The sequence below is a fragment of the Phalacrocorax aristotelis genome, chromosome 22, assembly GCF_949628215.1.
Source record: "Phalacrocorax aristotelis chromosome 22, bGulAri2.1, whole genome shotgun sequence".
Lineage (NCBI taxonomy): Eukaryota > Metazoa > Chordata > Aves > Suliformes > Phalacrocoracidae > Phalacrocorax > Phalacrocorax aristotelis.
Window position 1 is genome coordinate 1,678,282 of NC_134297.1, and position 26,447 is coordinate 1,704,728.

The following is a 26,447-nucleotide window of genomic DNA, read 5'->3' on the forward strand; positions in this document are numbered from 1 at the left end:
CCTGAATTTGTGGAGATATTCTCAAGAAAAAGTTAACAAACACTCCCCTGCAACCCCACAGTAGAAAAATTAAATAGAGTTTGGAATTTTGGCAGGTTTTGGACAAAATTTTAGGAAAAAGAGAAAGAAAAAACACAGAAAATAAGCTACTTCCAGAGCATCTCTTGACTTTCCAACTTTCCTGCAGAAGCAAGCTGTACAATGGAATAGCACATGTGCATTAGTCGAGGACTGACATTGTACCATAGCTGCCCACTTTCCATTGTTCAGGGTGGGTTCTCATAAAAAATGTGGTGTTGCAAACATGCAGTATAACAAAGCAGAAATCAGTATCTGAATACAGAACCATTTTGCCCTCTGTATGCCACCAACTGGAATGAGGAGGAACTGTTTTCATGAACAAAGCAGGCTGGGAAAACTGCAAACTGTGTGAGAGTCAGGAGAGGGAGATCAGGAATTGCCATGAAAGAAAAATGACAGCTATAAGCAGCTGAAAGCATGAATATCAAACTGGGATTCAAAAGGAATTCTGCAGTGACAGACACCTGATGAAAGCAGCGACCACAAAGATGAATTGTTTCCTGTGCATATTTCCTGGGACAGCCTTTTCTAAAGCAGCAGGACCAGACACATGGGGCCAATCACAGCAGCTTTGCTGAAGTAGTCTTACTGTAAACCACAGTCTAAACAGCAGTCAAGAATAAAGGGCAAAGCACTGGAGAGGAAGCAGAAAGAATGGTGTTCTCTTGGGATAACAAGTACTTTAGCTCAAGACGTTTACTTTCTTCTTTTTCTGTGAACAATTCTGGCACCCAAGTATTGATACATATCAGAGCTCTCGTTTCTCCCTCAGCGTCCCAGGAGATCAATGCTTCAGACAGAACTAAAATTAATTAGATTCATTCTGCATTAATCAAGTTCAGTCACCCGTTTCAGGATGGGTTAAGGACACCTTTTAAAGCCGACACTCACATGCACACACACCCCTTTTATAGCCAGTGAACGGAGGAGCGCCTTTTCACGGGACATCCAGCCATTCTTGATTCATGGTGGACATGGAACTGCAGTTTTTTGTTAGTTATCTCAAGAAAGTTATCTACAGTGGGACAGAGAAACAAACTTTAAAGGTAGTCCTCTTTGTGACACTCAGCACTTCGGAGGAGCCCATCAGCAGCATTACGTGCTGGGGGCTGTTCTTTCTGTGCATCTGAAGTTTGGAAAGGCACGACAGCAGCCCCCTGCCACTCTTCACAGGTACCAGCTTGAACTCTGCAGCATGACTGCTTCACTGACGTCACTGTGCAGACAGTTGCATTTCCTGCTTGTCTACATCTCAGAGTCTCAGATGCTTAACTCATGCTGTGGGCATGCCACAGTGGGACTGCTCACTCTGCATGAAGCTCACATGCAAATACAGCCCTGGGAATCCATGTCTGTACACAGGACCTAGCAAAGCATCTAAAGAAGGGCAGACTATACGCAGGAGCTTTTTTTTTTTTTTTAATTTTTATTTGAACACAGTATTCTGACAGAATGCAAAGTCAAAATCCTCAGTTAGTATCAGTATTTACACCAGTGAGAATGGGAATAAAGGTGGAATCGATGCTTCACTTGGTAAAAAGATTTTTTGTTTTTTTCTTTTTTTAACAAGATAGAAGGCCCCCAAAAGTAGGGAATGCTGGGTAAGGATGTCAATGGACGGTCTGAGAACAACTATCAAAACAGCCTAGTGTGAAGATCTGGGGTTTGAAGGCTCCATAGAAAAGTGTGAAAATAAAACTCCACTCTAAAAGCTGAACAACTGGATGCACTATTATCTTACCATCTTTACGTATGGTGCAGCATGAAATGTAATCACTCCACAACTAGAAGCTGATCAGTCTGCATTGCCATATAGATATATATGTATGGCATGGATACATATATAAACATATACAGCGTAAACGGCATCAGGTTGGTCCCTCCTCAAACGTCTAAATAAACCAATGAAGCCTAAGCTATCTTGGAAATGGGGTACTTCTAAATTAAAACAAATTATTCTCCATTGAGGGTGAGTATAAAACCATGCTCCAGAATTAAACTGCAAGTACTGGGAGATGTCACGAGGGCATTAAAAAGGAGCTGGGTGGACACTCCCAGTGTTCAGGCAATTACAGGGTTCACTTCTGCCTCGGAATGGCGCTCACTCCATCCATCTCAACACAAACCCACTGCAGTCAGCAGGGTACTTTCTACTGATGGAGCTGGGTGTCGGACTGGGCTTTGAGTTGGTTACCTTTCATGACAGAAATGCCAATCCAGGTGATAGTTACCACAATTTTCACCCAACAGGTGCTGACCAGCATCACTGGACACGTTTCTGGTCATCAGCATTGTACAGCATCTGGTCCCTATCAGCTGCTCAGATCTCAGCGGGTTATAACTTAGGAGGTATAACATACACACAACAAAAGCAGTCAAAACACTTTGCAGAAATGAGGAACAAATCATTGTGGTCATCCACAGGAACGGAGGCACACACTGCCTGTCCACTAGTCTGCTACCCCAAGGACTCCCCTCATCCACAGACAGACCACGGTAGCTTTTTGTGCTGCATTTTACGAATTGATTCCTTAGAAAAAAAAAAAAAATCCTAGGGACCGTGGGCCAAACTTCCCCATAATTATGCCAACACTGCTGTGATGGGTCCTGTAAGGGCTGAATTTGACACAGGCTTTAAAATGAGGATCCATCCTGCCCTGATATCCCGCTCAGGATGGGTATTGCATGAGTGTCTACGCCTGCATATTCAGTCATCCTCCATTTGCATCCCAGGAGCTAAGGAAAAAAATGCAAAAACCCCCACACTTAGGAAATGACAAGACTATTATTTTTCACAGTTTGACATTATGTGATGCCACTGTAAAAGACTGCATACTTAGAAGAATACACCGATAGAAGTGGCTCGATTTACCTGAGCCAAGCCGCAGTCTACCCACCCCCAATCATCCTTCTGTTCATCACCTTAGCACAACAGAACGGATGCCATAGTCAGCTTGGTTTGATTTTTCATTTAAAGGCTTCTGTTCCTTTTAAGAGTTGTTCTCTTTTTCTTTTTTTTTCCTGAATATATTTTTTCAAATCTGAACTATCGCTACACCTTCCACATCCAAACTATGTTGAAGCTTTTATTATTTCAATACTATGACAAAAAACACATTTCACACTAAAATAGTCACGCACCCACAGTGCACAAGCTTGCAGATCTAAAGTAGAATAAAAAAGAAAACCAAAGGAGAAAAAAAAAAGAGAAACCCCAAACCCCAACAGAAGGAACATCTCTATACAATGGGCTGGTCTTCTCCTATGCCTTCCTTCTGCTCAAGCCTCCCTTCTTTTCACCCCGAAATCTCAGTGTTACTTCATGACTCCCAAAGATAAACTCCCAGCTCCATAATGATGATACAGGTACTACATCTAGCCCCCTTTTCCACCTGTTAAAGACACAACACCAAGACAGTGGGAGTCTTGGCACTGATTTCCAAGAACTTGCTCTTGATTTCATGGTTTTGGTTCTGCAGAGCATACACAGATGACTCAATACACATGATGTGACAGAGTAGAAAAGGTCAGTTGGAAGGGACCTACAACAATCATCTAGTCCAACTGCTGATAGAGCTGGCTTTGCAGGAGGGGTCTCGGATGCTGCCAAGCACCCTTGTGCAGAAGGTCTTTGCCTTTAAATCCGATTTCTAGGGTCAAAAGAAATGGCTTTTACTGACATACTAAGGAGGAATTGACACAGTCAAACATCTGAGATGACACCAGACCAGCCCTAACTGTAAAAGCTCCCTTCCGCTTCTCAAAGCTCCGGGAGGGTTCCATGAAGGAAAGGGGAGAATGTCCTAAAAAAGCAGAGATGATATTTCTCTTATGCAGTCAGGCCCAGGTCCAGCAAGGGACTTACACTCTTACTAAATTTAAGTATAGAAGGACTCTCACCAGCAAATCTCTCATTCCACATTAAGCACATGTTTATGTGGATTGCTGGATAACGACCTTGATTCGTAACAGGTGGTTTGAATACCCCCACCCACCCAAAAAAACCCAAACCAAAACCCAACATTACTTTTCTTCTTACTCCAGTAAGAAATAATAATAATAATAATAATAACAATAATTAAGAAAAGATAAAGGGGAAACAGCTACTGTAAACATCCATGTTTTAAAATGTCTCCCTTTGCAAAGCAAGCATGCTGCTAACCTAGTATGTATAGACTGTATTTACTTAAAAAAACAAAAAAAGGCGGCAGCTACAAAGGCAGCTACTTTACAAGTACATATTTAAACACAACAAAAGGTAAAAAAAATATTTGTCAATTGTAAACACTGGAAAGAACAAAAGTTGGCAAAAATTAACATTAAATTTAAAGAAATGTAGAGTCTGAATACTGCAAATTGAAATATATCCCCGAAGCTGCTATTTTGGCATTCTTCCTAAAAAAAGATAATAATAAAACCCAAATAAATGTCTAATGTGGAGAACAGAATTCAGTCACAAAGAGCTCAAGACACTTTGCATACTGAACAAATACAAGGTGAACAGAAATTATAACTTATTTATGAGGCTTTACATATTTCAAACTCGACTGAAAAGTATAAAAATAAATTGTGGACTTTGTTCATTAAGTATCTGCTATACTAACGAGGAAAGAACAGGGTCTTTTTTTTTTTTTTTTTCTTTTTTTTTTCTTTTGTCTAGGACTAGTTGATTTTGAGCTTCCCAACCATGTTGCAAATGGTACTTGGAATTTTACTTATTTGAATATACACAGGGTCAGCTAAGCCCTGATTTGGTTATGGGTTTAACCCTGTTTTTAAAATGTAGTACTTTTAAAAAGCAAGTGCACAACAAATAGAACCTTTCTAGAAATCTTGAAAAAAAAAAAAAAGGAAAAAAAAGGAGAAGAAAATAAAAGAAAAAGAGAGATTCCCTCCCTCCCCCCATTTATGCATTTTCTGTTTTGTTTGTTTTTTTTAAAAAAGGCAACAGACACTAGAGGAATGAGATGTATGTTGTGTTTTGTGTTTTAAATGCTTGGGTGAAGTTGTTCTGTCATGTGTTTTCATCTTTTGCTGATCATGCTTTGCTCTCATTTTCATTTGTTTGTGTGGCTTCATTGGGGACCATCTTGACTTCTGCTGGAGGTGTCTTAGTTTCCGTTGCTTGCACTTCAGGTTTGTCTTCTACTGGGATTTTCCTGAAGAAGAATCACCAAAATGGCACAGTTTAGAGACAGAGAAATATAGGCTCTCTATTGCTGAATTAGTGATAAGAATATGTTTCTGGAAACAAGCAAATATATCACCTTGCTAAAGCAAAATGAGCATTTCCAGATGCAGCAATGAGTAAAACTGAACTCACCCCCTGCCCTGGTTTTATTTAGTTCTAGTAGAATGGTTTTTTTTATTTTCTTCCTGCCCTGAGATAACATACTAGCAGGATGAGGTCTGGGGCTGCAGCAGAGGCACAAGGCGTGTTGTGGTGTGAAAAAAAGGAGCGAAAGGGAAAACTCACACGGTTGCAAAGGAATTTGACTTTACCATCACTCATTTATGTCACCCAAATGTCCTACTAAAACAGACGGCCATTTTAGCAGAAAATCTTTTTTCCCTACAGGAAGTCAGTCCCAGAATTTCCCAGTATGTTGCGGGAAGGAACACAGAAGTGAATTTTCTCAAACACCTTTTCACAAGAGTAAAGGAGGTCAACATCTTCACGGGCTAAAGCTCAGGTTCATCAGCCTGTCTTTTGGCACTTAACTGAAGAATCAGAAGAAGCCTGTTTGTCCAATGCTCTCTTTGTAGTCATGCAAAGTGCCACACAAGGCATACCTGGTAGCTTTCCTGAGGAAGCGCCCGTTCCAGCCCATGAGCCACAAAGTTAGTCTGAGATGACTGCAATCTTAACTCACTCTGACAAGCAGGTGAGATGAATCTAAGCCTATGGTCACAATACTGATTTGCCCCAATGGAAGCAGGTAAGCAGCACTGGTAGAAGGTGGCTGGATTGGCAGAAATAACAGCTCTGCATTCTACGATACCAAGAATTCATTTACATGACACAGACCAAGTTGCATTAATTCAGTTGAAATGTTTCCTTCCTATGGACTAACCGTTTCCTTTCAGCCCAGTACCAGATCTATTCTCTGTTCTGTAGCACCCAGCATGACAGGACAGCGGCTTTAGGTGCAGTGAACTGAAGTAAACATGGATTTCTTTGCTTGGGAGCAGCTCAGCTGCACCCACCAAGGCTGCCTGGTCCCTCCAACCCTAGTGCACCTGCTGTGTCACTCAGGCTTTCCAGGAAGGGCCACATGCTCCACAGCTGTGGCACAAGGGGCAGTGCTGTGCAACAGTCACATGGCAGGAACGTCTAAGTTCGGGGAAGAGAGGAGCACAGCAGGGCAGTAGGAGGACAGAGCCATAAGATGTAAAGGCACCTGAGTAATACAGAAAACCAGCATGGTTCTTCACTCAGACCTAGCAAAGAGCCTGGTTCTTGGTTCTGTAGTGTCTGACTGACTGCTTTTCTGCGAGTGCTAATACACGTTGAAATCACAGCGTCAAGGCCAATAATCAAGGCCAATGCTTTATTTTGGGTTAAATACAAGGCTTCCAGAATGATGTAATTTTCCTGCAGATGCGAGGATAGAACAAGTTCTAACCAAAGCTGTGACTTAGGGCACGTCTCCAGTGTGGTTGCTATAGCATAGCCTAGATTTATCTGAGAGAGCTGTAAAACCACCTGTCGAACAGCTAGTTAGGTTCTTGGCAGCAATCTAGCTGACAGTGCGGAGCCCAGTATCCTCAATACAACTTCCTTTGCAAAATCTAAAGATGCAGCGTGAACTCTGTCTTACGGTTTTGGGAGCTGCTCCCATGACAAATCTGAGCTGCCTTTTCAGGACTCATTCTCAGGACAAAGCTCCTGCTCAGGCAGGAAAGACAAGATACTCTTCCTATTTCACTTTGCCTATATCAAAACCTGGTGTCCAAACAGGAAGCCAGAATGAACAAGGACCTGAGGTACTTCTCCCTTCACGGGTGACTTATCTGTTTTCAATCAGCATTTTCCAGGCTTCTGTGTTCATGGCTCTGTCAGCAACTGCCATCCAAACCAACACAGTAAGAGTGTTCTTGTCCAACACCTGCACAACAGCTGGGGACCCTCCCCCCAGCTACCCAGGTGAGGACTTCAGGCTGTTTTCACTCTCTAGTTACAGTGGCTCCTGCCAAATGCAAGATGCAGACTCATCTCAGCCGAGGAAAATGGATCCTGTCCAGATGGCATAAGGCTCAAAATCATCCCCCTAGCGGTGTCCTGCTAGGAGCATGCTGATGCTCTCTGAACAAATCAGCTAGGTAATGAGGAGGCCTGGTACCGTAGATGGAGACTCATCTCTAATATACGAGGACAACACACTGCCAAGTTATCCTGACCCTACTGTGCTGCCACCGCTCCCCGTCTCCCAGGCGGGACTCATGTTGCCTTATCCTTTCGCCAGCTTAGGGACAAATCCAGAGGTTTTACAGTTTCACGCGGCACTAGTTTCTGCCCTGCCTTACACTGAAATAAGTTCTGAAGGGCTCCACTGACCTGTTAGGAAACTGAATTTGTGTGGCTCTCCTCACTGAACTGCACGAACTCTGCACCTCTGAGGACAGCCCTGCCTTTGCATCAAACTGAACTGTTTCTAATCTCTTTCATAAGAGAATAACCTACAACTGACAAAGCTGCATAAAAGTCTGAAGAATAACACGTTTATGATAAACTCCTAGGTTTGTCTTTTCTCTGCTTCCTTGGCACAGCTGATTCCTGCTTTCCTCCTAGACCTTTAAAGCCAAGCCCTGTCTAGTTGGTTCACAAGTGATTTAGCTTGCTAAGGAAACAATGAGATTAGTTAAAAGAACACCCAACAAGAACACAGCACAAGCACCAGTGCACAAGAGACACAGAACACAACCAACAGAAGATTAAAGGCAGCCATACTCGGTCTTTGCAGGTGCAGCAGGTACAGAGCTGTCTGCAGTGGAAGAAGCAAGCTCATGAGCTTGCCCGCTAGTCACCCTGGCAGGAGTAGTAGTGCCAAGAGCTGCAAAAACATCCTTTGCAAGATCAATGTCTGGTGTCTTGAAGGTCCCTTCGTCCATTTTAAAGTCCTCATTCTGTGAGGGGTTTGTGGTGCTGCCTGAAGCAGCCTCGCTCTTCAGATTACTTGGGTTCTTGGTTGTCTCTGTTGGGCTCTTCACTGTACTGGGCTGCACAGCTTCCTTTTCAGGGCTCTTGGTGCTTGAGACCTCCTCCTTGGGCTCTGATGGAGCTGGAGGGCTAGTGAGGTTTGCAGGGCTTGGGGCAGCTGGCTTGTTACCAGCTACCGCTTTGGATGTTTCGGCCACGTTAGCCACAGTGCTGGGGCTGAGCACTGCACCTTGGTTGGACAAGACACTTGAAGACAAATTATTAGTAGCTGGAGCAGAGCTTGGGGTATCGCTGAGATCAACAAGGGGCGCCACCTTGGGGGTGGAGGAGGGTGGTGGTGAAGAGACTGAGGTGGCTGCCCCTTTGGCTGGAGTAGCCTGGCCAGGCGACATGGAGTTTGAGTCAGGAATGGCTGTGGCTGGCAGGGCAATACTGGAGGTCAGCGTAGTGGTCTCACTGGTGGGGCTGTTCTGAGCAGTGGCAAAAGTTTCAGTGACAGTGTCAGAGTTAGTGGTGCCCGTAGTTACAGAAGGCAGCATGTCCTCAACAGTAGCTGCAGTATCGGCAGGGTGCCTGTGAAGAGGACAGGAGTAGAAGAGAAATAGAGACAATGAAGCCTGTAAACGACAGCAGGGTAAAGGGGAGCAGAGCATAAGAGCGAGAAGGGAGGTGGGTGGCGCAGCAGCAGCATGACACGTGGTTACAACACACACACACACAACATGGAGAGGTACTCAGAGGAGCAGAAACCTTTCAGAGGTCAAATGTGCAAAGGTAGCAAGGGCTGGCTGGGATGACTGAAGAATAACTAGGAAGAGAACAAGAGCAAAGAGGACACGTCCTTCAAGAATGTCCTGCTTATGTAGATTTTCATTCAAGCCTTAGCCGAATGTAACCCTGTCAGCTGGCAGACTCTTCTCTTTTAGCCTAACTTTCAGCCTCTTCCACCTAACCTCATAAGGAAGCTTTCTACCAATTCCCTGAGCTTGCAGCCCTGTGCCAGCTGTTACCATGCAACAAGGTCCCAGTATAGGACCCCTGAATCCAGTCTTTCATCTTGGCCCTGTCCTTTTGCCTGCAAATCTAAGACCCTCATCCAACAACACAGAATATAGTTCTTTTTCTCACACACACATGTAATGCAGTACATAGGTACATACATGCAGCTTTGATGTGATGTTCTCTGCCCCTTTGACCAGATTCCAGCCTGTTGCATTAGCTGGAATAAGGTTTGCTTTAGGACTGTGTGTGACAATACAACTATGCTTTTGAAACCATGACGTAGCACCGGTTGCCTTAAGTACAGGGATGCAAGGCTAGAAAAACGAATGGTTTGTTCCGTGAGAAGCCAGTGTACCTGAGAACACCATCTCAGGCTTATTAACCAAGATAAAACCTTCACAGAAAAGGATAATTGAGTTAAAATGCTGGTAACACTAGCCAAGAAAATCAGGACAATAGAAATTCTAGCTATTCCTCAGTGCTGCAAGTCCGCATTTCAGTGCTGCTTGTGGACATAGCCTTCTTTCTCCTCTCACCTCATGGAGACTTCCAGCAGAGCCATTTTACCTGTGGCCCTGCTGCTAACCTAATCAAAGGAGACGACCAGTATGCAGGTAGAAGAGCCTGACCACCTCACGGCTGCGAGGACTGCTGAAGGAAAGGAACTTAACTTGTGTCACCAATCCCAAACCTGACCTAAATATTAGCAAGCATTTCAGCAGCTTCCTACAGTAAATTCCTCCCCTTACTACTCCAGAAGCTACGGAGAAATATTCAGAGGACACTAGAACTGCAGCAGTTTAGGAAAGAGCTTAATGAAGACAGTGAGCAACACTTAAACCTTGCCCACCCCAGCTAACATGGATTCACAGACTCAGGCCCCAGACATGTTCTCCAATATAACCAAAGCTCACAGGCAGCTTTCAGCCCTCTCACAGAATCATCAGACTTGCCATGCCTCCCTCAGAGTATAGCCACTCTGCTGCTATCAGTAGAGAGGACGGCTTTCGCCATGGGGTATACAAGCACTCATCCAGCGTTGGTAGGGCAGAGCTCAAGCAGGAGTCAGTGCTAGCTGCAGCTGCTTTTGCTCTGGATCCTTTGCTAGGACAGCTACCTGATCTACATACCTGATCTACACAGCTACCTGATCTACACACTGGACAGGACTGGCACAGACAGGCCTTTCAAGAAACACTGCTTTACTCCCCTTACAGTGCTGGAAATAGGAGTCACTGAATCTTGGGGGGAGAGAGGAAGCATCTCCTCACTGGCATATCACAAGTGTAGTAGAAATTTTACCTTTCTTCCTCTCTTCTTGCCCTAAATCATGGGCATGAGAGATCAGAGATTAAGGCAACTGAGGGCAATGTATTGACCCTGTGCTAAGATTGACTAACGTCAACGTACTCTGGCTCCGTCAGCGGGGTGGTCTCATTGGGCTCTGTGTGTTTTCCCCCATCGTGGTTGGGGGTCCGCTCCTCTTCAGTCCGCACCTCCACAATAGGCTCCTTGGACTCATCTTTCCTGTAACAAGGGAATTGCATGAAGATTGGTTCCCGTTCACACTAGGTATCCTCCTGAAAACACATGCAGCAAATGTTGATAACTAATGACAGAAACAGACTGCCCTAAACAGCAGATTACTTCTTGTCAGTCCCCCTTCCAGTTATTATCTATGCACAGAAGACCACCATGCTGTCCAGCATTTGGGCCAGCCATTTGATGGCTACTAACAGAGTACAACAAAAACAGAGGAACAGCTGAAGGAACCCCTTCCTGGAAATATAAAGCAGAACCAGCATGGCCCCAGATCTTTTCAGCACCCTCCCACCTGAGATGGGGAACCCAGAACTCCCTAAACAGTGTGTCTTCTGGAGTTGCTGAAGGGACACATTGATCAACAGAAGGAGCAGTATAAGTGATGGCAGTACTCACGAGAAGGCGGCTTTGCCCTCTTCCATGTCTTTGCCCTTGGCTCCTGGACCAGATTTGCCGCATAAATTGACAGCAATACACATCAGCAGGCCACACTTGTTCAGGAAGTAGCAGGTGACATCCACAGCCACCAGGAGCAGCACAAAGATAACAATGAGAATGCCTACGATGGCAGCAGTCCCAAGGCCTGATGTAGGGCTAGTGCTGGCTTTAGAGACCAAAAAGAGAAGAAAAAGAAGGCATTGTAGTTAAAAGGTGAGTTGGGACTAGTTACAGCTCAAATCTGGGTACGGAGCAAGCATTGGAAACTTACAGAAAGTACACCCTCCCTCTACCAGCCTTGTGTTATAATCAGTACTTTATCTTAAAGATGTGCAGGACAATCTACCTGAAAAGACAGATTCACTTGGATCTAATGGGGCTTTTCCTATCTCTATTGGGCTAAGGCCTGGAAAGCAGTCTACAGAAATCTCTTTTACTGTAGCATATAACAGCTGGAACTCTGAAGGGCTCCTGTGTCCCTCCACCACTTCCTCAAGGTAAAGGCTGTGTGTAGGGTCCAGAGTGACTTTGGCATTGCCAGCTTAGCATAAGGACAAGTGTAAGTGAAGCCTAGGCTGTGTAGTATGACTTGCCCTGGTGGGACACAGAATACTGGGTAATAGTTGTGGGGCTTCAGCGTTGATCTGAGAGCTAAGGTAATCAGTGAATGCTCTAAAAGTGTTTTGGCTTAGATACAGCCAACAATCCAAATAGCTGTCTGAGGAAGCAGATGGCAAAGATAAGCAGACTGTCACTCTGTTGACCATGTCCTGGTCACAGCAGCTGCCTGCTCTACCAACCCAATCTCCACCAAGTTTCCCCAGCTATAGAGCAGAAAAAAATACCTTGCCTTTTCCAGTAGACAAAAGGACAGCAGGTGGTGTTGGAGGCCTAGAAAATGCATGGGGTTGCCTGTGTAGCACTAACTTCAGGGGAAGTGCCTTTAACTTTCTACCTGCTTGTAAAATGCTGAGTACTTTCTTAGAAACAGGGAGTGGATAAACACAGCAGTTAATCCTGTCAAAGCCTTTGATCATCACAAATCCAACAGGCACGGCCTTGTATGTTGCCAGTTGCAACCTCCCAGCCTCTTACTATCACAGCCTGAACACAAACTACTTTTTGTTCCCCTTGTTTTATTCAGAATAATTCTTCCCAAGCTGCTGATCTGCAGGCAGATCATTTGGTCATTGGCTCATACAGTTCAGCACCTATTTAGGTGGACCAAAGCACTCAAAACCAGCTTGCTTGTCACAACTGTCATGTAATCTGCCTCTCACTACGGAACCGTGTACATCTGACAGAGCTGCCTACTTGTGTTTACTTAGACAAGTGAATAAAAGAAGCACATTTGTCGTTGTCCATAGTAGTATTCTGGTTTTTTTCTTTTAGTTAATATGCAATTCTATTAATTTCTACTACTTTTTTTTTTTTTACTGCTGGATGTTGCAACCCTCAAACACTTAAGAATCTTTTCTTTGCAGAAAAGCCCAGCAAAGTATCTGTCTCCCCTCAGCCCAATCTATGTTGACTTTGACAGGTGGAAAGAGCATTTCCAGGGCTCACAGACAGAGAGACATACCCTCTGCCACACATTTTATTACTTAAAAATAGGAGACAGAACATCCTTAGCATGAGGCAGATAACTGTTGTTTCATTTTGTAACCCTAATATGTGCTAAGGAATCCGGATGCCAACAGGAAAGTTTTTTTCTGCATTTTAGATACAGTCAAAGTCACTCTGAGGCACCCGACTCTGACACTTGTACTGCAAATCCATTAAATGCTCAGCAGAACATTTGTGCCACAGACCAGACCCTTGCCAGCACCTTGCAGCAAGCTGCCTAATTAAATGAATTAATCATCCTCTGATGCATGCAGGGAGTGAGGAGGTCATGTATTTTCCCTCTTCTAAAGTATTCAGGATTCTTGCATGGATTATTCAATAATTAACATGTTCCTGTTGACACTAGCTCTTGGAGAAAAAACTAAAGACGTGTCAAACTTTTCTTCTCATATATATCATCTTTCTGGGAATGAGCTCCTTGGCAGGCTAGTAAAGGTGTACTAAGAACGGCCTCACAGACAGGATTACAGGATAACAGCTCCTTGTTGTACCTCCAAAACATACCTTATCTGAGTCACCAGAGCTGGAGTGAGACAAAATATTTCGTCATAAGGCAGAGGGAATTTTCCCATGTGCTAGAAGACATCTTCTGGAAAATTCCATTCAAACAAGAGTCCTACTCTTTGCTTCCTCTCCCCACCAGCTTTTACAAGACCTCTCACTATCAGGTAGAAGCCCCTTAAGGTCAGGAATTCTGTGTGGCATAAACCACATCAATAGCCTTATACATTGGCCATGCCTTGTCTCTGACCCACTGCACATGACCCACGTGAACTGCAAGAACAACTGCAAAAACTGCAAACCTGTTAGGACAATCACAGCCTCTGCCTCTGGGGCACAGCCAAAGCTTCTTGGTCCTCAGCAAGCATTGCAGCAGTGGCTGTTCTCAAGCGCCTTGGTGTTTAGCCGTGAACTTGGGCAAGCTGCTTTACATGAATAGTAAGGAACGAACTAATTTCTTCCCTGTGCAGGAGTCAGTTCGCTGCGCCATTGGAGATCAAAAGGTTCAGGCATTCCCACAGGATCCGGGGCCAGCCTGCTACCATTTTGCTTCTGGCAATACCAAGGCACACACATAAATCGGGATGCAAGGAGCTAGAAATGAACAAATACCTCTGTCTTTGGCATCGGTATGACTAATGTGGGAAAGCTGTGCAGAAAAGATGCTGAGGATGAAGACGATTCAGGGAAGTATCACAATCGTGGTTGAAGAATTAAAAAAAAAATTACTTGGGAAACTCAGTCAGTGTAACTTGAAAAAAGAAATGTGCAGGGATGAATTAGGTCATTGTAACCCTATATGCAGCAGAATAGGACATACCATAAAGGCATTTTATTTGAGCAAAGATACAAGATTCAAAAGCTAGAAACAGAAGGTGGATGAGCTTAGGATAGAAAGGTATGAAATTTTAACAGAAATCCCCAAATGAGAGCAGAATGTTGTATCTTTCTCCACCAAATTTGGTTGAATAGAAATCTGCTTTACTTTCTAAACAGAGATTTTATGCAGATTATTTAGAACTACTGCAGAAAAGCCTGACTGAATACTTACCTCCTTTTATTTAGGATTAGTAACAGAAAGCAAAAATGGAAGAAAAAATATGGTTCCTGGTCCAAGCAATATTTGCTAATCCACTTAATATAACAATGGCAGTTCTCATACGATTGTGTGTGCATGTCTGGGCATTTCTGTGACTAGTGCTTGGGAAGCAGAGTATTAGTTCTCTGATAGCCCCGGCAAGCGCTAGGATCCACTGGGACAGCAGACACTCTGCTCTGCAAAAACAATCCCAGCAAGAACCACGCCCCACAAAATGCCTGACCTTGCTAATTGCAATGAGTACAATGGAGAAAGTACCAGACTTCCATTCAAAGGCCCAGTGATGGCTCCTTAATTTGATCTATAGCCTAAGTTTTGCTTTTATGTAGCTTCCATTAGCTTCTTGTGAGGCACTGAAAACACTTAGAAACATAACAGGAACAAAAATCTAAATGTTCACAGACAGAAAAATCTGAAAACTTGCAGGCATCCCAGGTTTTATGAAACTTGCCCAAATCACAGGCACATTATCAGATAACCTACCTGCAAGGCTTTTCTCACATTAAAGGTTAGAAAAGATAAGATGTAACAGAGAAGATGATTTTATGACTAACGCAACAGATAAAGATGTTTACACCTAGCATCAATTGTCTGTTCTGCCACTGACTTTCTGTGTGACCCCAAACAACCCTGAAACTGTAAAGCTTCAGTCACTACCACTGCCAGGCATTTGCTGAAGCCAATATAACCAACAGTTCATAGCAAAGATGTGCTGCGCTATCCTTCCACTCTGTCTCAGTATCCTATCTTTTATGCTTAGGAAGCATGGGCATAAACTATTTATACTAGGAGCGCTCCTATATAACTAGAAAATAATTCGGCGTTTCCTCAGAAGTCCATTTGGTTTAACTGGCATGAAGATGCAGTTCTAACCAGGACTGCTGTGGCCCTGCAGTCACAGAAAATCATCTGCAGCTGATCCACAAAAATCACAGAGAGTCCTCAAGTTACGCTAAGTGACTGTGCCGTCAGTCAAACTTCAACATGAGGTGCTGCAGGACAGCAGTCCACAAGAACTGCTGTCACCTGGTAGTAGACTGACTGGCCCTGAAATTTTGTAATTCACTGAATAGGGTTATAAAAACCACCAGCACTACTGTTCCCAAAGATCTAATTTCTGCTATGATAGCCTTAAAATAACCCTTTTCTCTCTAAACACCCAAAGGAGAGCTCCTGAATAGGTCCAGGTCTCCCCTCCTACCAAACCGTTACCTTTCCTGCTCTGCCCCTCTGTCCCAGGGAGCACGAGCAGCTACGACAGGAAAGGCTGCCAAGGAAGAAGAGTATGGAGATGGGGAGAATACGGGCAAATCTGCAGAGCAATGCCCTTGTTTTTGTGCTATTGTCAGATTTTATGTTTCAGACAGTGAAACTGGCCCAAGGTAATAGCCTGCATTTTGCCCCCCCACCCCAAGGCTAGTAAGAAAGCCCCGCAGTTTTCAGTAACTTTCAAATCCCTTCCACTAGTTCTGGTTTTAACAATTCTAATTCGTGACATGAATTGATATTCCAAATCTTTCAGACTAGCAGAAAGGGAGAAAAATATAAGAAACCTTAAGACCCCATGAACTTGAAGGCTGTTGGTGCTGCTTTTCTTTTTTCTGTATATTTTGTAAAGGAATTTCGCTGTTGCTATAAAACAGAGGAAGCATGTAGTATATTATTCAGTTTCACAGACTGGCACATTTGATTAAATTAAATTGGTCCACAAATACCTGAAGAACTATTCACTCCATTCTGTAGCTAAATTTATGTTGTATTTAATCCAACTAATATTTAGATGCTTAATACCCCTAAGGAGTTTGCTGGGCCTAAAACAATGTGGTGTACAGAAGACGTGTATAAACAGTTAGGTTGTTCAGATCAGCTGCTAACACTGCGTGTAGGAGAGTACCTGTGTATCACCTCTAAGTGCTACCATGTAAATAGACAGTGGGCAGTTTTGACCTGATCCAGGGCAGGTTCAACCTGAGGAGCAGCTTTCCATTGACTCCCTTTCGCTATTCTCAGGACTAAGAGGAATAATACTTCCACAGATTAAACAAGGAAACACAAAACGTTAAAAAATTTCTTGAGTCCTTAATTCTGAAGTAGTGAAGAATTTGTTAGTTACAAATTATTTTTTCAATGGAAAATGAGCTTCCTGCAAGACTGGTCCTTCTAATCACCCTTATTTTAGAGTCTATAATAAAATGACCCATCAGTTTTACTTTCTGCAACTCTGTACAGACATCTGCCCTGTCAGAGAGAGCAGAACCACTCAGACGTTTCTTCCTAGGGGGGTCTCAGCTACAGTGTACAGAGAATGTTCAGGCACAGGCAGACAAAGAGACGAAAAAGGGATGGAGACAAGCAGATATGATTCCAGGCATTTCAAATGTCTTACAATATTTGGCAGAAGAGAGAAGAACAACTAAAACAAACAAAAATTCATTTCATGCATCAGGAAAAAAACACCACCCAAACCTTAAAACAAGACCCTGGAGAAAAGCTATGTGTTCTCAATGAATGCTAACAGCTTTAATGTGCAAGCACTTAAAAGTATCCTTCGAACAAGGGGTGCCACATTTCACAGACCTCATTCTCTTAGACACTCTGTACAATTTATAGTGGAGAAAAGCAACATGCAAGCAACCTTCTATTCCAAGTGACAAGAGCTTCTGTTTCCACACAGATTTAGGCTTGACAATTTATGCTTGCTTTCAACGTCGCTACAAGGTAGCTGAAATAGACAGCAGTCTGTGGAGCGTTCCTTCCAAGAGAAGAGGGCAATGGATATTTCCCCAAACTACTACTGAACTCCTTTTAGATTGTCATCAACACTGTGTGGCTTCAGTTGTCTGCTCCTGGCCTCAAGCTGTTATTTTCCTATGACTGACTCCCTTTCCAAGGACAAAAAGGGGAATATGAGTGTACAAAAAGTAAAAACTATAAGCCAATAGTGAGTCACACGAAGATCCTCTTTTCAGGAGTAAACCAGACTGTAGATCTGAACAGCTGATCTGCAGCCTGACCTCTGCACAGCTGCCCTTCTGCACTACTGCAATGCACACACCTCAGTGCCACTGGCTGCCCATTCCACTCAACCAGCTTCAAGAGCCAGGAGAGCTTCAAAAAGTTCTTTTTACCTAGGCAGAAACTATAAGGTGTGAACAATTGCAACTGATCCTGGTGGAGCAGAAAGTTATCAGACAAGGCCTTTCTGTAAAATGAAGGCAGCCAAAGTCATGCTTAGACAAAGATCTTCAAAAAATATGTGGAGACTTAACAACAAACTATAGGTAGAGCTGCTGGAATCCCATGGGCCACATGAGATCCTACAAGGCTCTGTAGTTCATCACACACACATGGAAACATCTTTCCTGAGGGCTGAGGTTCCAGCCTTCCTGTAGTTATGACTTGTTCCCATAGAACGTGTGCTTGCAAGGTTGCGTGTGCATGCTGAAAATTTGAGTGCTTGAATAACTTCTGGTTCCTGATCTGAATCTGTGTCTCATCCTGAGCTGGCTTTTCTGCAAATTTATTTATTTATTTTGTTTACATCAAGAATAAGGCCTGGGACCTTGTCCAGCACTGACTATCAGACCTCAAGGATCCAATATATATCTAGTATCTGACCCGTTACAAATCTGCATAAACTGGTGGTAAAAATATCAGTTATGCTCCTTATTTTTACACACAAAGGGACAGAAGCTCTTTTTGTATATATTCCATGTTGACTGGATTCCTGTTTGCTGTTGAGTATGGCACTCATTTCAAGTAACTTCAGTCATGTAAACAACCTCTCATCTACTTGTCCGGACTTTGCCTAGTCACCACAGAGGGGCGGTTCTCAGCACATAATGCCATCCCCACAGCCTTAAGGCACACCTCCCCTTGAACAGCAAAAATGGTCTCCAGAGGTGCTGTTCTCTCTCCACACAACACTGTAAAGTTATAGTTTAGGCAAGATCATTTCAATAACCTATGAGTTGAGCGAGATATATCTCAACCTCAGCTAGTAACCTCCGTCTGTGGATAAGGGGAAACCCACAACACAAGCGGATATCAGATCTACAGATGAACTTAAATTCAGCTATAGAAGGTCACACAACTTTTTAGTGTTACAGTTACTCTTGCTGTACTTTAATAACACTAAGGTGTAAACTCAGAAGACCTAACAAGTTTTCTGTATGCTACCTGGTTACACCCTGGAGATGAGGGTTTTTAAAAAATAAAATCCATATGCTTTTGTGTTCAACACCTGCACAAAGTTTTCATTATTATTTAGATAGAAAAGCAGTTCACAAGTCGTAATGAACAAGAACTGAATAAACACAGCACAGACTCTGTGCAAAGCATAAAACACAGACAGACAAGACTGATGGCAGGGTTTTTTGTTTGTCCATATTAGAATTGTGTTAGAAAGATTAATCCAGACAACTGATAGGATTTGAGACATTCTATACAGACAGTTCAACAACTGTGTCAACAATTTCATCCTCAGCAACCTCAGGCCCACTCGCAGAGAAAGAGAGAGGCACCCATTTTTAGAAGAGCATCAGAGCAGGATGGATTTCCTATCACAAAGACAATTCATGAGGGGCACAGGGTTTTTTGCTGTTGTCGGGTTGGGTTTTTTTGTGGGTTTATTTTTTTCTTTAAGTAAGAACATGGAAAAAAGTCAACTGAAATTTTTCAACTGAATGCAATACACAGAACTTGGACAAAGATGCATTATATTGCACCAATTTACACCATGGAGTAATCCTGTCTGGTAGTGTTAACATGCGCAGTTAACCGTGGTTATTATTAAGGATCAGTAATAATAATAATTTAGGTGGTCAGGTAACTTGATCCAAGCTGATCTTTTCTGTTAAAATGGCAAGAAAAGGTATATCTCAGTGAAGTTGATAATACAGTAGTGGAAAACCAGAAAATGTTAGACAAGCATCCATTGCAAATTTGTATGCTCATGGGCTGTATTATGCCCCAGATCCACAATGGGTCATGAGATAGTTGACTGCACACAAGGGGCCAATGAATTCACAAGGATTCAATCACATAAAGAAAGAAAGAAAGAAATCTCTTCAGTGTAATTCCCACAAGATATTTATAGTCAGACCACCACATCAGGAAAACATTCTAAAGGCCATAAATTTGCATCCCCATGCAAAAGCCTACAGAGACATTTGGGCAACCAGTAGGATTATCTTTGACAAATCTTCTTTCTCTTTTTATAGTCTGTGGGTTTAGATTTGTGGATGGGGTTTTAGAAACCTTTTACACAATACAGTGGTGATCAGCACCAGATGTGCAGAGAAATCAGTAAAAAGCAGTATCTTAAAAGGCTTTCAATATTGTACCTTCTGATGAAAAACAGCAAGCAAACAACAACAAAAATCTTTTACATCCATTAAAAAGGAGAAATTCATTACAAGTAACAAAAAAAATGTTAAAGAGAAAAAACTTGGCTTAAACCTTTTTTCTTTGTTACAAAATACTGACTCTTTCAAATTGAACCTTTTTTTTTTTAGTGTTCTATTTTTTTTTCTCTCTGAACTGACATGATCCTCTGAAGCAAAGTTATCTGCTTTCACACCTTGGTGGGACCCAGGCCTTTTCAAGCAAATATTGCTTTATTTTATTTTAAGTGTCTAACAGAGCAAAAGCAGAATCACTGCAGAAAGAAGCAATGAAACAAAGGAGGACGACGTTGATGGACTTCCCAAGGTCGCTGCAGGTGCCAGACAATGGTTCCCAGGAGGGGAAAATATGGTTGTTTAAAAACAAATTTGGTGCATGTGGCAAGCGTGGATGTTTCCCCGTGAGATCCAAGGTGACATGTATGACGACAGACATAGGAAAGGAGTAAGGGGAAGAAGGGAGAGGGCAGGGAAGAAAGGACAAGGAAGAAAAAGAAAGAAAGAGAGAAAGAGAGAAAAATAGATAAAAAAAATTAGGTCATAAATATAGAAAACATAAGAATCAAAGGTTTATTTAATTTCATAAATTAAAATGGCTAAAGGTTAAAAAAGAGCATTAGCACATTCGCACCGACAAAAGGGCCGGTTCAGAAGCTCAGCAATGCCCAAAGCCACAGAGCAGGGTCCAAGTCAGGGTTTAAGGGGTTCACAAGCAAATGAGATTAAAAATGATGGAATAGAAGGCTCAGTGAGAAACACAAGAAAATGGTTATCTGGTATTTGAAAGGACAACACTGCCTTTTACATATTGAAAAAAACAAACAAACAAAACCAAAAAAAAACAAAAAAAAACCCACAAAAAAACCCCCAAACACCAGCACACCAACAAACCCCAAATGCCTTTGTCTAGCAGACAATCCACCTGCCTGTCCAAGTCCTTCCCCCAAAGCCTGTTGTACCAAGGACTTCGATAATAGATCCAGGTGACTAAAACTCTGGAGAAGCAAGGTGTTCTCAAGAATAAAGGACTACCTATTCCATTTAGCCTTCTAGCTGCTTGTAAACTACTCTAATGCAATTACTACTGAAAATAATACCCTTACCCTTCTAACCACTTTAAGGATACTGTACAGATGATGGTAACAAAGGACTCTACATAATAAATACGTATTTTGTCTGCAGGAAATTCCTAGCTATTACTGTCAAGCAGAGCAATGTCATGTTAGAGGCACTGGCTTTTACATTTTGATTTCGAAATGAGCTACACAGGAGAAGTCAAAGCTAAACACCATAAAAATGACAAGAGATACTGAAGTAAAGTAATACACAGAGCCTCTTCCCTACTGCAATTTGGCATATGTGCCTTCATCTCAACAGAGGCCTGTGGACTGCATGTCAGAAAAATCTAGCCTGCCCTCTAGAAATATGTTCTGTGCTAAGATTGACTAATGTCAACGTACTCTGGCTCCGTCAGCAGGGTGGTCTCACTGGTCTCTGTGGGTTTTCCCCTATATTTTCCCCTATATTACTAGATCAGCTCAGGGAACCAAAGGGTCTGGAAACACTGTGGAAGGCCTAACAGAAATCAAAGTTCTCTATAAAATGAAAAAAAACCCAAAACAAACCACAGCAAAACAAAACAAAAAACTACAGAAACCGAGTCACAAATGCAGCATAGCATTTTACTGCACAGCACTCTCCTTGCCCCTGAGCACATTCTTTCTGAGAACCAACTGCATCCATCTGTTGGGTCAATCCCAAAACAAATTTGCACTCTGAAACAACTGCTCTTCAAAGTGCTTCTGACATTTCTAAGTGCAACATCTGAGTGGCAGTCTCAAATCCTGATTCCTCCTATGCTTCACAGCAGACTAAGCGAGGAATAATTTAACTGGGAACGCTGTATTCCAAAGGGAACAGCATTCTCAAAATTTGCTAATACACCTGTGCAAGACATCCCAGCTGTCCCAGGTAGCTTTGCTGTCCCATTGGGCATGTAAAAGGCTAAAAAAGAATATCAGCACAGGAAGGCAATAATGGCTGCACACAAAGGAGTGTGGAGGAACAAAAAGACAGAGCAGTACTCGTAACTTTCCCTGGGGAGATACATCACAGTACAAAGGAACCACTTTCTGCTGTTCCCAGCCTACCGCATTTGACTGTTCAGCTCTGAACTGACCTTAAGGGACTCTTTGCCAAATTACCCTCACTTTCTCCTGCCACATCAGTCACAGTTGTCCTTCAAGTATGTGAGGGTATTAACTATCAGAGCTGTTGAAAAATGAGAATCAGCGAGTAAGTGGCTGAATGGGTTACTGTGGGTCCTTCCACCCAAAACTACAGCCTTGTTCAAACACACATCCCCATTTCTCTTTTGCCCCATTTCCCTCCTCCTCCCTACCATACACTTTTTTCAAGCCCCAACCAACTAGGTCACTCATTTGTATGCTTAACAACATTGTCTGGCTTAATTAAGTGGAGTTTCAGCACGCAAACTGCACAAGGTCTCAGCTGTTTCCTTCAGACAGGAAGGGAGTGGACGCAGTGGGGGCAGGCCAAGGACTGAATTCTCAGTGCAAGGGAAAGATGAAAGAAAACTCTCTAGTTGTTCTGAAGAAAACCATGAGACTGAGTTAACAATCTAGAAGACAGAATGAAATCAAATCATTCCCTTCAATATGGACCGTCAGCACCCATCTTGGCATGAATATGCCTAACTCTGGCTGCACAGTGAGGACTTCTCTTGACTGAGCGATCAGTTTTCAAGTTGGTCTAACTGCCTTTAACCAATCAGAACTTTAATTTACAGGTACTCCAGCAAGGTGACCCTTGAATTTTTGATTGGTTTTGGTTTTTTTTTGTTTTTGTTTTTTTAAAACGTGCACTACCACTACATGTGTAGAAAGGAAATACTAACTGTCCTTTCAACACCTTCCTGCAAACTGCTAAATTCCTAGCGCTTCAGATAATAGGCACTGCTTGGTTTTCAGAGCATTTGATCTACCACCTCACTTTTTTAGCACACTAGTAAGTACAGCCTGCCTGAGTCAAGAGTTTCCTGCAGCATTCTAACGTTACTTAGGTACTTTTCCCTAATGTCCTACCCAACATTAAAACAGCACTGTTTTAAAATGATTGTAACTTGATCTCAGTTTTGTTTAATAAAAGACCTTCAGGGAAAGATTTTAACCCCCTCCCTTTCCAACTGCTAGCAAACTCCTTATGCCTTTATTTCTCCAAAGGCTGAGCTGGATGGACAAACAAACACGAAGCAAGCCCAAAGCAGATTTGGAAGGGAAATCTGCATTGTGAAAAGCATCACCCCAGAGATCTTAATGGTCTCTTTTGCTTTAGTTTAAAATGGGAGTTCTACTTCCTGGTCTCAGAAAGTGTTTTCTATCCACTGCTTTTCTCATCTGGCAATCCTGTTACCCTGATACAAAAACCCAACATTCCCTGTAAACAGTCAGGCAAGGATTTGTCATGTAGCATTCCTAACAGTGCACTGCTAATGCTGTACATACTGTAACATGGACTACAGTACAGGTATGTACATGGCAAAACTAAGCTTTGGATGGGTAACCAATTGTGATAATGACTTTAAGCAAGCAAGTTGTCAGGGTTACTCAGGCACATTAAAGGATGCAGCACTGTTGCATTAATTGGAAGCACAAAACAATGGTAAAGCTTGTGACTGCTGTACCTGGGATGACTGTAGGCTGAGCAGAAGTTCGGAAAGCATAGTGAGCTGGCTTGGACTTCCCTTGCTGGTTTTCAGCTATCACATAAACCTCATATTCAGCATTCCAGTCCAGGGACTTGAGCATGACATGGTCACTGCCAGACGGAAGTCTGATCTCCGGTTTCCATTCTGAGGAATGCTTCTGCAGAGCAGCGAGATGTCAGGCAGGGATGCAAAACAGACAGCACAACATTAGTTAGTAGCCAGCTTTGAGAACACTGTAATGGTGGAAAAGTGGGGAGGTTTCTACACAAGCACATGCTCCTCAACTAATTCAGGGATGCAAAACGTCATGTACTGTTGGCTCTAAGTGGAGAAGACAAGAGATACTGAAGCAGCATCTTTCCTGCTCAGAATCCTGTTTTCTGCAGTGTCCCAACACCTGAAAAAAATCCCTTGGTTCTTCCCCTCAGCTTTGCCACATCACTAGACTACTTCCGTTTCAGAGAGGAAAAGCTGCAACTTCTGCATGTCTCTGCCCTGCAAAGCGCTTTAAGAGTGTTCTTTCATGGTTTAGTATGTCAAATTTAAATCATCTGAGATGCAGAGATTAACCTCTTAACATGGGTCTGGCCTATATCATCACCACCACCATTCTATTCTGCACCATTTAAGAGAGATTTTAAAAGGCGCATAGAACTAGTAACTTCGATAATTCCTACTCCAGTTTCAGGGAATCCAGATGTACATTTCACCCAGAAGAATTTGAAAAACCCACTGCCAAGGTTCCTTGAGACAGTCTTAGGCAGTTTTCTGGGACTGGAGCGTGCTAACAGACTTTTCTGTCTCTGCTGGAATATATGGTTCTGTGATACTAGATTGTCCTTTTGACATTCCAAAGACTCTCCCCATTCTAAGAATCTCTAAGTGACCTAAAATGCACAAAATGATAGTGGTAACAAATACTCTTGGGATTTCTAGACTGCAGTGCAAAGTTTGCTCTGTGACTTTACTTGTTGTTTACTTGATTGTTCATTTCTAGCATACAAAGAAAAGATTACTAATAGCCAATACAGAATTAGTTCAGCACCACATCTGCCAGACTCAGTCACTGAGAGTGTCCTGCTTTCTTAATAGCTGAAAAGCTTCAGTATTTCAGCTCAAACAAACTGGTACAGCTGAGCTGCCCCCACGTGTACTGCGACTGAGGAAGTGTGCAGACAATAGGAAAACAGCTTCAATAACTTCTGACAATTCTTTCTGCCACCCTGAGGAGCTTCATATTCTCAATGACCCTCTCTCAAGGTCCCGCTCCTCAAGGACATGCTAAGCAATCTCTCTGACTGGATTTTTTTTTTTTTTGGTGGTTTCCCCCCCCATTTTCCCATTGTAGGAAAGAAACCTCAAATACCACCTAACACAAAACAAGGGCCATGTCCAGCTTACAACAATACTAGCTGCTCATTACATAGATGTTCTTTCCCAAGACTGAGGCTAGATGTTTTGCCCAGAGAATCATATATTTTGCAATCCTGGCTAATTTACAATGAGAGCTGATTACATTAGGCCTAAAAGGGAAGGGCTTCCAATAGCACCTCTCACTTTATCTGAGTTGGTACTGTCTACATTAAATGTCTTTTTCAAAAATCTGCAGAATAATTTGGTACTTAAGCACCTGTTACTCAGTCAAATATGGCAGCTTCAATGACCAATGGAAAGTTATGATTAGATACATGTCTGAAGGTGGGCAATCCTCTACACGATGAACCTCTCGTCCCCAACTATTTAAGTTGTTTCTGGAAATCCCATCTCAGAAGTATATGAAAAGAAATAATACTAAGTGCTTGCAATTACCATGAGACAGAGATTTTGTATGTTGCTTCTGTGCATGTCACGTCTCATACCCTATACACTTCCACCACACTTGCTTAGCATCTATTTCTGTACTAGCCTACTACAAGATCTTAGCCTCAGGGTTGTCTGCCTACCTAGTGACGCCTGAGTACTGAACAGGCTAAATACAAATCGGGCTGGAGTGTGGGTCATACTTACAGCTTTGTATTTGATCAGATAATGTCTAATTGGGGAGCCACCATCATCCTGCTTGATAACATTCACTTTAATGGAGTTTCCATCTTCTCCCATCTGACCTTCCAGTTTGGGTGCGCTGGGTTCCCCTGAAATAATAGTGGATTTATGTTTAATTGTAAAAAAAAAAAAAAATCATTAGGGAAAAGTACTCATTAAAATCAGAAAAAATACTTAATTAAATGCAGCTGCTAGGGTACCAGCCTCACCCTGACCCAGACACAGGTGACACCGTGTGTCTAGGGTAAAAATATTCGCAAGACCCAAGTATTTCTTGCATTTGGTAGTTCGTTTTCTCCAATACAAGTTACCATTCCTGTGTATGCTGGAATGGAGTCAGAGGCTAAGTGAAAAAGACTGCACCCTTCCCCAAGAATATCCAAGAGCAATGACCAGTTCCTCACTGTTTTTATTGTAAAACACTAATGGGAAACACCTGGAAGATGGTGTGTGGCAAACAGGCAGGCTGCTCCTGTGGAATGTAGATGTGAAGAGCATAACTGAAAAAGGACATTATGCTTGTCATAGAGGCCCGTGTTTGCACTTCGAATGTTGTTTAGGTTTTATAGTTGCTGGACCAGAAACTCACCAGTGTGCTCACTCAAGTGAGTGTGGAAAAAGTGGCACTGAATCACAAGAGCACATCTTTTCACTCAGCTTGCACTGGTGTAACTAATTGCAACAAATACAGGCTGGAGAGAACTAGACCTCTTTGCTCTTCTGTAATAACCATTTTTAAAAGAAAAAGCTAGCATTTCCTGATTTCCACCCCGGACATCAGCAGAAATCTGAAATGCTATTTGCCTCTGCAGGGCACACTGA

At 42.7% G+C, this 26,447-nt stretch overlaps 1 protein-coding gene across 5 annotated transcripts in view; it reads right to left on the minus strand.

Moving 5' to 3' along the window:
• Nucleotides 1–4,257: 4,257 nt before the first annotated feature.
• Nucleotides 4,258–26,447, minus strand: part of NCAM1 (neural cell adhesion molecule 1) — a 152,045-nt gene continuing 129,855 nt past the window's right edge. For 2 of the 5 annotated variants that reach the window (XM_075116497.1, XM_075116496.1), the window contains 6 exons: nt 25,590–25,714; nt 23,559–23,739; nt 11,183–11,390; nt 10,655–10,771; nt 8,033–8,815; nt 4,258–5,240 (listed from right to left, as the gene is read on the minus strand). In XM_075116497.1, the coding sequence (XP_074972598.1) occupies nt 5,120–5,240; nt 8,033–8,815; nt 10,655–10,771; nt 11,183–11,390; nt 23,559–23,739; nt 25,590–25,714 (1,535 nt within the window). In that variant the 3' untranslated portion in view covers nt 4,258–5,119. Of the gene's footprint in view, nt 5,241–8,032; nt 8,816–10,654; nt 10,772–11,182; nt 11,391–19,523; nt 20,167–23,558; nt 23,740–25,589; nt 25,715–26,447 lie in introns of those variants that run through there. The other 3 variants (XM_075116499.1, XM_075116498.1, XM_075116500.1) reach the window with 2 other exon arrangements.